Genomic DNA, 11,047 nt, shown 5'->3' with positions numbered 1-11,047 from the left:
CAGAGGCACTGCTCTTGCCAGTGTTTTTTGCCTTGTAAAGGGTGCCTTAAGTGTCTGCCATATACCAAGATAGGTACATTTTGGGAAAAGAGATGCCTGAGGAGCACAGCAGATCCGTTATTAATTGGTGAAACTCCCTTGTAAAAGGGTGGTTTAGAGTTCTGCTTATGACTTCATCTCTGAGAGTTTTGGACAGCAAATGCAGAGTCTAATCTTTAAAAGAAAAAAAAAAGGGAAAAAAAAAAAAAGAAAAAAAGAAAAGTGGCTGGAGATGCGTAAAACTAGGGTGGAGAAGCTTGGCTCGGGAGGCTGCCGATGCGAGACTGCCTGTGAATTGGCACCGGCAGGGGAAGTTTGGAACAAGCACCAATATATTCTTTCATTGCAAACCTCCGCTGAGATTGGGGAGGCAAAAGGGAAAAAGGCATTTCGGTCCCAGTCTCTTTCCCCGTTTCAGCCGGGTTCGGGAGCCAGGGTGGAGGAGGTCTCTCCATTCTCTTCCCGGTTAATTGTTTAATTGGGGAACAATGCTCTCTTCCCACCCGCCTGCCCCTCTCCGGACGGCCGATGCCGGGCGAGCGGAGGGACCCGTCCCGGCTCCCCGGTACTTTGGGGCTGGGGTCCGCGGCGCCCCGAGGGCTCCCCGAGGGGGCGGCGGTGGGGACAGGGTTGTGGTGTGGGGGGGTGTCCCGCTCGGCGGAGGCAGGCGCTGGGGGCTCTCCTGCGCCCAGCAGCTGCGGGAGCTTTGGAAATTGCAAGGAGGCTCTTGCAGAGCTTGTGAACCCTCCTCTCCCCGAGCCAGCGCCCCTCCTCTGCAGCGCTGACGGTACAACGATATAATAATGATGGGTGGCTGAGGCTCGCATTTGAACTTGCAGGCGAGCTCCCGTTTGCCCACCAGTGGGTTGAGGCTCCGCAGCCCGCAGTCAGGTGCTCGCCGGCGGGGAGGGACGGGAGACCCAGCTCCGGGAGAAGGGGAGACCCCGGAACCGACGTCTCCTTCCAGCACTAACGAGGGGATTTACTCTTTCATGCGGCCACTGGGATCTCTGGACTAGCCTGGCCACCACGTTGTGATTTTTTGCAATCTCTGCAATACGCTACCTTTTAAGGTAACTATAACTCTTTTAACGCGGGGTGGGGTTTTTTTGGTGTGTTTTTGGGGGTGCTTTTTTTTTTTCTTTATATATGATTGAAACACCTAGTGTAAGATTTAAAACGATTGTTTTACCGCTGGTACCTGTAAGGACAAAGAGTTGAACTGTAAACCTTAAGCGGGGGAGAATAGCGATGATTAGTGAATTTAAACAACCTGGGGTAAGTTCAACGACACGCGGGGCGAGAGGAGAAGGGATGCTCGGGGACCCACAAAAATCCCCGGGTGCAAAGAGGAGAACAAAGAAAACTAAGAAATTGGAGACTTCGGGGTGAGAGCCCAGACAGAAGTCGTTGGAACTGGAGGTTTGAATGGCCGGGAAGGTAGAGCTGCACCTTGGTGTGCGGTGGGGCTCCGGAGGGAGAAGGGAAGAAGCTATTTCGTACGGGTGTTAAATACACAAAGCGCCCGTGTGGCAGGAGCGACAAGAATGGACATTTCCTTCGGCCACCAGGTTTTCTTGCGCTGAGAAGAGCGTGCGCTCAGTCTTCTCCGCTCTTGTGTGTCCCCCCTCCTTTTTTTTTTTTTTTCTTTTTTCTTTTTTTTTTCTTTTTCCTCTCTTCCCTTGCCCTGATGTTCCTGGAAAGCCGCTCGCAGGGCAGAGCGGGGCTGAGGTGCACAGACAGCATCTCTCCGGAGGAGACGGAAAGCGGGCGTCCTCCGAACCACATTTTCATTGCTGAAAGGGGGGCGGTGGGCGAGGAGGAGGATCACAAGGTCAGCGGAGCAAAACGCCCCCTTTTACACCCACGGCCAGCTTCTCGGGGCACGGGCACTGCCTTCCCCCTCCGCTCCTCGGGATTTCGCCTTTGTTGTACAAAGAAAAAGTGAGAGCATCGTGGAAGGAATTGAGGGAGTTTCGACGGCGGGAAAAAGCGGGTGGGTGTGTGAGCGGGGGGGGGCGGCAGCGGGTCGGGACCCCCGCGGCAGGGGATGGGCCCCCGCGGGCAGCCCCCAGGCGCCGTCCCCACACAAAGGGGCGACGGGGAGCGGGCGAGGGCCGGGGCCAGCCCTCATTGTCCCCCTTGTCACGTCCTCCCCGGCCACCCCCCTCTCCCTCCGGCTTTCGGGATTAAGCCCCGATGGCTTTTCTTTTATTTTCTTTTTTTTTTTCCGACCCTTTTTTAAAGGCATGAGTGTTGAAACGTGTTGCTGAAACCTATCCCAGGGTGGAAGAGTGTAAATGTTGGGTGGGTTTGGGTGGGGTTTTATATGGATTTCTTTTTTTTTTTTTTTTTTTTTTTTTTTTTTTTTTTTTTCCTCCTCCCCTGCATAAAAAGGCTGAGCGAAAAGGGAAGTTTCCTTCCCATAGCAGTGAGTGAGACTTGGCGGAACGAGAGGGTCGCAGCGCCCGGCGGGGGAGCCCGGCCGCTGGCGGCGATGGGCGCTGGCGGGGCGGACCCGGCCGCCCCCGGGACGCGCTGCCGGGGAGGGCAGGAGACGGGGTTCACCGGCTGCAGCGGGCCGGGTCCGCCGGCGGGAGGGGGTCCCGGGCAGGCGGAGCGGGGAGCGGCGGCCGGGTGCAGGTCCCGGTGCGGGTACGGGGGGTCCCGCCGCGGGCGGACGCGGCCGCTCTCGAGGAACGGGACGGGCCGGGCGAGGCGGTGGCGGCACCGCGGCGCCCCCTGGCGGCGAGCGGGCGGGACCGTCCCTTCTGCGGCCGCGGGTTTCCCGCCAGAGGGCTCCGGTTTCCCTCAGCTTCCGAGGGCTGAGAGGGGGGGAATAAAAATAAAAAATAAAAATAAAAAGTCATTATTATAATCATAATAAATTTATTTATTTATTTTTAAAAATTGTCTCCCCGGCGTTTCGGGCTGTTCCTGGCGCCCCCCCCGCGCCCCCCCTGCCCCCCAGCCCTGTACCAACGCCCGGCGGGTGGCGGTTGACAGCGGGGCGGGCCCGGCGCGTTTCCCGCCTCCGGCCGGGCCCCCTCAGCGCCCCCCGGGCCGAGGGCGTGAGGGGGGACCCGGGGGGCTCGGGGCCCGGCTGAGGGCGGACCAAGGCACCCGCGGCTTCCCCAGCGCCCGGCGGTGGAGGAGGCCACCAGACGCGCTGAGGGTACCCTCGTCCAGCCAACGCGCTGGTCCTTGTGCTGAGCCCCACCACGGCAGAGTCGCCATGAGCTGCGTCCTTACATCTCCCGCCATGGCTGCTCCCTTGCCCGTGCCGGTGGTGTGGGCGCTGGGGAGAGGTGGGTCAGAAGATGTCCACAGCTCTCCTGGGAAGCAGGCGAGGAGGCAGAGCCCTCCTGTGGGGTGATGCTGGACGGCGCACGTGAGCTCTGGGACCACGCTCCCCACCATAATTTTTCCGCCGCCTCTCCGTGAGGCCATCCAAGAGCCCAGAGCCGCTTCTGGCATAAATTAGCGGAGGCCTGGGAGGGATGTCCTTAAGCAGCAGCTTCTCGGCGGCGGCCAGAGCGAGGAGTGCCAGAACACGCTGTGCTCTGGTCACTTTTCCCGTCTGCGCCCCTACCTGCGCCTGGGGCTGGAGGCTCCGTGGCGGGAGGAGTTTCCCCCCGCGGCTGCTGGAGGTGGTGAGGAAGGGATGATGCAGATGGCCCTAGGACCTTCTTGGAGGTCTGAAGGGGACCTTTGCAAGTGATAACCGGTTGAGGGGACGCCACCAATGAAACAGACGCAGGCCAAGTCTGCCATGTGTCAGCTCAGCGGGCTAATTAATCGCATGGCGGAGATGTGATGAAGCTGGCAAAGTTAATTAAGCAGCGCTTACGGTGAGGTTGATACGTGTCAGCGATTAACAGTCAGATGGCATAAAAGGATCAAAGGATGGCAAAAGCAAAAGAAAGCGCAGACTGTGCATTTGATGGAGGACGGCAGATGTGAAGGTTCTGGGCAGAGCTGGAAGGTAGCGAGAGGTGTGCTGCATCTGGGATCGGTCATTTCTAGCTTGCTGGGGTTTCACTGAAAAACTGCATGTTTTACCCATTAGTAGGAGCAGGAGCCTCAATTCACTTCTTTAGTGCCAGGTTCTGTTCGGGTTCCCCCTTTGCTTTTTTTTTTTTTTTTTTTTTTTTTAATTTTATGTGAACCTGACTTTCGCTATGCAGGCAAGGAGAGTCAATGGGCAGAGGCTGCTTTTTACATGTTGAAGGAACATGTCCAGCTTTCACAATACATCTGTAAAGCACGTGCTGAATCAATCTCAGTGTGACCCGAGAAGTTACAGCCTTTACCGGCAGTGTCACCTCTCTGAAAGTAGCTAATTTCTCATTGTCCCAACTTCAGAGAAACTGGGAATAGCTTTTGGATGGTAGATTTTAGTCTGTTCCACATCAGGACAGCTTCACTGTCTTTCTTAACCTGGAGTTTAAAACAGAAAGAGAGACATGGTGTTCTCACATCTGGTTAAATTAAAATAGCATTGGTGTGAGATCAAGCTTACATTGTAAACTAAACACGAGCTGGAATTTGATCAGAACTTATTGCTCCTACGAGTTTTTGCTGTGGTAAGGGAAGGTAGCAGTGCCTGCAAAAATAGGAGCCCTGCTTTCTCCCCACAGAGAGAACCTCTGCTGCTAGTTTCTAAAGATGTGAAGTTTGTCAAGGACTTGGCATCTTTCGGTTAAAAGGCGTGCTTAGGGTTGCATCCAGTTTAAAAATGTAGCGCAAATTACTACTGTAGATTGGTTTGCCTGCAGTAGCTCCTAACAAAATGGATCAGTCCAGTTGGAAACCAGCCAGCAGGCAGCCCAAGTTTGGTCACATTAAGTGAGATACTTTTTCAACAGAAAGTGGAAATTAAACACTTACTCAAGTCTTGCAGTCTTGAGTTGGCAGGATTTTCTCACTGTGTCCGTAGTATTATGACTTTTTCTTACTCTAGGTGTAGTGACACCAAAGGGGAAAAAAAAAGCTTATGGAAAAAGGTATGGTTAGAAAGATTTTGGCTAATTACAGTAGACTTAGGGGCGGTACGGCAGCGAGCCAGCAGAGGCCTTTGTAAACTCTAGAGTGCGGGAATGGGAAATACAAACCAGTTTTAGAGCAGTGGTTTTGCCCAGGAGGCTACAAGGGAGCACAGTCAGCTGCAGCCTCTGCCAGCAAAAGGGGAGGATGCAGGAGCCATCACATCTGGTAGTGGTGGCCTGGAAATGTGGGTAGCACCAAATGGGAATCGGGGTGCTGGGTGTAAGCAGCGGCCTCTGCCTTGCCTGCGACTCTTGAGGAGGATTGCTGGTACCGGGTCTGCAGAATTCTGCTTTCTCCTAGGCTAGGCTCCCCCTTGTTTGGAGAGGCTGGCAGGGGTAATTGCGCATTTAGTTCTGGCAGCTGTAGTGGAACAGCACTCAGTAACCCAGGAGTGTTTATGGGAGCCCACCAAGGACCAGACAGTGAAAACCCTTGTGCATGGAGGGCTGCATGGGAATCATGCTTGAAAGCTGAAGGGCTGAAAATTGGACCCTTGCCCCAAAGTTTTTCATTGCTTGAGTAAGCACCTTGGGGTAGAGGAGATTTAGAAAAAAAAGGTTGAGAGATGGTTTTCTGAGCGTTGGGTGGGTATTTTTTGGCAGGTGTCTCACATTAAGCTCCATGCTCAAACAGTGCACTTTATTTGAGCTATTCGAGCTCTTGGTGCAGAAGGTGTAGTTCCTGCACTGCTCAGTAAAAATCTAAAGTAGCCATCACAGCCATGAATGCTCTCTTCTGTACCAGTGGTTGAGTTCAGCAGTCGCAGGATATCTTGAAAATTGTCCTTCCATGGTTGTCTTTCTGTTTTCATATTTCATTGTGGGTGTATGTATTGTGTTTAGTGCCTGGAAGCTGAAGATGTGAGGTTTTTTTTCAGTAAGATTCCTCAAATTGCATTTGTAATGAAGCCACCAGCATGGCGTTGGAGGAGCAGTGCCCTGTGATTTTGCGCAAAGTGGAGAGGAATGGGAAGATGAGGTCCTCCCTGTACTCTGGACACGTAGCATAGGGCAGATGCTCACGTTCAGAGCTCTCAGCTGGCTCTGAGCGTAGCAGCAGGGTTTGTCTTCTTACCAAATGTGGAAGTGGTTATACTGCCTCTTGTCATGACAGCACTGCAAGGAACTTCTGAGGGCCTGCCATTGGCATGTGCCAAGTACGCAGGTACTCCTGATCAGGCCCGGTGCAGTGGAGCAGGTGGTGGTTGCAACGTGCAACCAGCGCAGTTTAGGTGCAGCACACCCATCTTTCAGAAAATAGAAAATTCTTTATTCTTTTTCTTGGCAAATTTCTCTGATTCCCTTGTTTCTCGTCCCAAACGCCAAGGTTGCCTTTTGGAGGAGGAGGGAGATAAAGCGTACGGGTAAACATGGAAAGCTAAACTTGTAAACAGTTTGTTCTAGATTTTTGGTTAGCTATTGGTGTAGCCAGTGTGTGATGCATGGGGAACACATGTGGACGGAACATCTCAAAAGAAGGTCTGGAGCCACTTTGCTTTCACAGGGGCTAGAGCTTTCAGATTGTCTTACAGGTGGGTCCAGCATTCACTGCCTTTGAAGGTGATGGAGTCTGTAGGTCTTTTTGTGCTCTCTTCAGAGTGCTTGTGTTACTGAAGGAACTAATCTTCAGTGGTTTTGGTGCTTGAGGCTTCCAGCAGTTTCAGGATACACGGGTTGCTTGGAAGGCCTTCTAGCCTGTGCACACCTGTAGGCTCAGCATGACCTCTCATTTTTTAAAAAATGTTGTGTAATAATGAGGATCATTTAAGTGTTTTTCTAAGCAAACACGTGACTGTCTGTATTTCAGAGCTGGCCCATTGCATTAAAAGGACTTCGATGTCTGCCGTTTTTATCTTGTACCAGCTCCTCTCTCATAGCAGCCTTCTACAGGGAATTACTAGGGCATACATAGTATAAGGGCACAGTATGGATTTTTAAAGTTAGTTGTTAAATAGCCACTTTTGTTTTCTCCATGTACAGCTTGGCTTGTGTAAGTGTAGGGAGAGATAAAACTCTGGCTGGATGGTGTTGGGGGTATGGGTTAGAGTCTTCTGAAAAAGTTTAATGGTAGATAGGGCTCAAACTGGATAAAGGCAAAGAAGTCTCAGTTCTTGTTTGGGATCCAGTCATAAAAAATGCAAATTCCATGAAGTTAGTGTTGCAAAATAAGTGATATCACATTATACACTCAGCCCTATTGAACGTCTGAAGCAGAGATGGTGCGTCTTTGGCAGCGTGCAGTCTGCTCCACGGAAAGCAGCTGTATTCTTTCCTCCACGCCCTGGGAATAGGTTGCAGCATATGTTTCCCAGTGCAACCAGCCGGCTCTGGCCATCCATGTATAGGGAATGAAAAGCCCTTGGATTTTCAGCCCTTTTGGGTGGGAATTTTTAACATGATGCTGTTACGTTAGAGATTGCCTCATTGGAAAGGCTTGGTTTGAGATGTTTTGCATCTTTTCTGAAATGTTCAGCCGTTGCAGGATAGACGCCAATTCACACAGACTCATGTGAAGTTTGGGCTGCAGCTGTAAGCTGTGGAGAAAACTTTCCTGAAATTGAACACGTCACCAGTAGTTCTCTGGAAGATGTCTCTCCGTGTCTTGCTGTCATCTTCAGTATAGCTTGTGGAGGTTTTTGAATGTATTAGTTACGTTTTAACCCTAAAGCATTATATATAAGTACTAAAGAACTAAAATGCTAACGTAAAAAATGCTAAAATATGTATGTGCTAATACAAGTTCCATAATTATAACACAGATGTATATCTATTAAATCTTTGTTTCACTGTTCCTTAAAGCATGTCAACTGTAGTCTCTCTTGGAGAGGAAGAAACTATCAGTTCATGTTACCTGCCCAAGTGAAGAACTCAGGTAGCTTATTTTGACAGCAATAGCAGGAAACTCAGGATTTTGTGGTAAAAAATTTTCAATGGCAGTGTTTGACAAACTTATTACTGAAAGTTATTTGTTACGTTGGCTAGATAGTACTTATGTGTAACTATATGGAAGAACGACTATTTATAAACCCATTATAATAGCTGACAATTATAGGACTTGTAGTGCTTTTGTTAGTGTTCTTTTGAAATTTTTGGGGTATTTACAGACTCAATATGTGTAATTAAGATCTGGAATAAAAATGAAGAGATATCATTATGAACCTGCAATATATTGTTATGTACATACAACCTCCTTGCAGGTGGGAAGGATCATAGAGTGGATGTTGACTCACCGTCAAAATTCATGAGAAGTTTGTCATGGGAGCCCCTTCTGACATGAACCAGGTTGTTAGCTGTTGCTAAATGACAGGCTACTTTGTGTTATGGACATAAAACTACCCAGAGGTTGGATTTGAACTGGCAACGCCACACCAGGAAGAATTTGTCAGATTATACTCATATACTGCTAATGCTATACATGAATACATTTTAAAAAGTGAATAAAATGGCAGAAGATCAATATATTAAGGGCTACTCACTGTCCTGCTGAACCCTTTTTTTTAAGTAAATGACTGCTTCTAATATTAATGACAAATATTGATGTACTGAGTTACCACACTTGATAAGGACACAGTGCGATATTAACCGCTTACTCCTTTGTTCTTTATTTGTAGGTCAAGATGTTGTTAAGTATAAAAAGTATCTTATGGATATACTCTACGCTAGTTATAACATACATGCTACCTAAAGGTAAGTCTGTTATACGCAGAACCACTTTTTAAAATTCATTTTAGTGGTCCAATCAATAGAGATTTCCCAGGACTCAGGAAACAACCCAGACTCAGGAGATTCAGTGTCTGGTCTTTTCTTTGCCACTCTTTTTGCTGCCCTGTGTAACTAACTTTGTTTCCATGTTCTTCTCATTGCCTTACTGATTTGTATAGAAAACTCTTGGTGGGTGCGCATGTTTTGGCCAAGGTTTTTACATACCCGTCTGATGTGTCCTGAGGTTTGTAAGTGCCATGACTATAATTCAAATAATAAAAAAGAAAGTGCCATAGGATTACATTGTGTAAAACAAAATAGATTGCTTTCTTCAAATATTCATGAATGCATTTTAATCCTTTAACCTGTGCTTCTGAAATGTTGGACCTGTTGGCCAGGTGTCTCTTGCACATTCATTTTCCATGATCCACTAAGGAGCTCCTTGCAGTAGATGAGGTGAGGGCTGACAGGGGTGGATAGACACCTTCCATGGGAGGTTCAGCCTGGTGCCATGGAGGGCCCAGGGAGCAGTGCTGGCAGCACGGGAGCAGGAGCAGGTTCCTGGGACAGACCTAGGTAGGCTGCAGAAGTGGTGAATGAAATGGGGGAGTTTTGGGGCTACCCACACCTCCCAGTCAGATCTCCATGCATGTGCTCATGTACGCCATGCCACAGCAGACTTTTGGGTTTATAGGTCACAGCTTGCACCCTCTCTGTATTCAGGGTGAAAGGTGCCGTGTGCAAGTGGGGTGCAGGGCAAACCAGTAGCCCCAGTTTCTGCTTTGCTCTGTGATCTGTCAAGGAGCAGTTGGGGACAAGCCTCTGGAGTGGGAAGTCTGGCTGCCAGCCCCCTCTTGTCTGGAGACTGCCATGAATCAAGCTGGTGGCAGGTCCCTTTGCTGCTGGGGTCTGGAGCAAGGACGTGTTAGGGCAGCTGCAGGTCTTTGGGTGGAAAGGAGGAACCTTACTGCTTCTCTTGGTGATTACATGCTAACACTAAAGTAAGTATTCATGTGCGGTTGCCATGGTCATTTGAAAGTTTGAGTCAAGCAAGGAAAAGGTCCCCGCAGCTGCTGCAACCTCACAGAATTGGGATAATAGCTTTTCCAAGACACAAAGCAAAGTTTTTCTTGATTCTTTTTTTTCTTCTCTTCTTTCCAGGAACTCCTTAAACTGATTTTAGCCTTTGGGAAAATAAAATATACTTCCCCCCCGCCCCTCCCCCAGCTTGAACACTGTTGTTAGCAAAGTCCTGTGACATAAAGGAAAAGACCATTGTGCTTAGAGGAGCCAACTAAAAAAAGTGGTTTTTTTTACCCCAATCAGGTTGGGAGCACCATCCTTTACAATTTACTACCATTGCTTCCTCCTTAAAGCTGGTTTTGTGTTTCCATTCTACATTAAACATACAGCAGGACAGGACGATTAGACTTCTCCTCAGGGACAGCAGACTCAAAGCTTCAGGCAGGGGGCAAGCAACTAAAACTGAGCTTCCATTTTCTTATTCATGGAGGGCTGAAACTGATTTGGTTGTTAATATTGACATGACTTGACAATTCAAGGTGGTTTTTTTTCTCCCCTCATTTTTTTACTTAGTAAAATGTTTGTAAGTGTAGATTGGTGTATGGATCTTGGATTCACAGCTGACATTTAATAATTTATTCATATGAAGCATTTGGAGAGACAAAGTAAGTGTTTGTCGGAACAGATGTAATCTATGCATTGTAAGTATGCATACATGTATGCAATGTAAGTCTACATCGTAAACTTGGAAGTTTTTATTTGACAAGTTACTTATACTTAAAGGGGGTTTATAAGAAAGATGGAGAGAGACTCTTTACCAGGGCAGGACAAGGGGTAAAAGTTTTAAACTGAAAGCGAGTAGATTTGGATCAGGTATTAGAAAGAAATTCTTTGCTGTGAGGATGGTGAGACACTTGGCCCCGGTTGCCCAAAGAAGCTGTGGATGCCCCATCCCTGGAAGCATTCAAGGCCAGATTGGACTGGGTTTTGAGCAACCTGGTCTAGTGGGAGGTGTCCCTGCCTGTGGCAGGGGGGGGTTAGACTAGATGTTCTTTAAAGGTCCCTTCCATACCAAACCACTCTGTAAGTCTAAGTTGCAGCTTTCTTTAAGGCAGAAATGTCTGTTTTAAGATACAGTAAAAGGAACAGCTGTTAGCAATAATCAGTCAGCTTCAAAATGGAGTTAATGGTAGTACATCACTCACACGAGAAGAGGTGTAAAGATAAAATTTTCC

At 48.8% G+C, this 11,047-nt stretch overlaps 1 protein-coding gene across 2 annotated transcripts in view; it reads left to right on the top strand.

The window, feature by feature from the left end:
* The first annotated feature begins 891 nt into the window (after nt 1–891).
* The window catches only part of VCAN (versican), a 115,354-nt gene continuing 105,198 nt past the window's right edge, over nt 892–11,047 (top strand). Inside the window, exons 1-2 of one of the 2 annotated variants that reach the window (XM_054186502.1) lie at nt 892–1,112; nt 8,699–8,774. In XM_054186502.1, the coding sequence (XP_054042477.1) occupies nt 8,705–8,774 (70 nt within the window). In that variant the 5' untranslated portion in view covers nt 892–1,112; nt 8,699–8,704. Of the gene's footprint in view, nt 1,113–2,025; nt 2,036–8,698; nt 8,775–11,047 lie in introns of those variants that run through there. The other variant, XM_054186503.1, reaches the window with a different exon arrangement.

This window comes from Rissa tridactyla, chromosome Z, assembly GCF_028500815.1.
Source record: "Rissa tridactyla isolate bRisTri1 chromosome Z, bRisTri1.patW.cur.20221130, whole genome shotgun sequence".
Lineage (NCBI taxonomy): Eukaryota > Metazoa > Chordata > Aves > Charadriiformes > Laridae > Rissa > Rissa tridactyla.
This window is presented reverse-complemented; position numbering and strand designations above follow the sequence as displayed.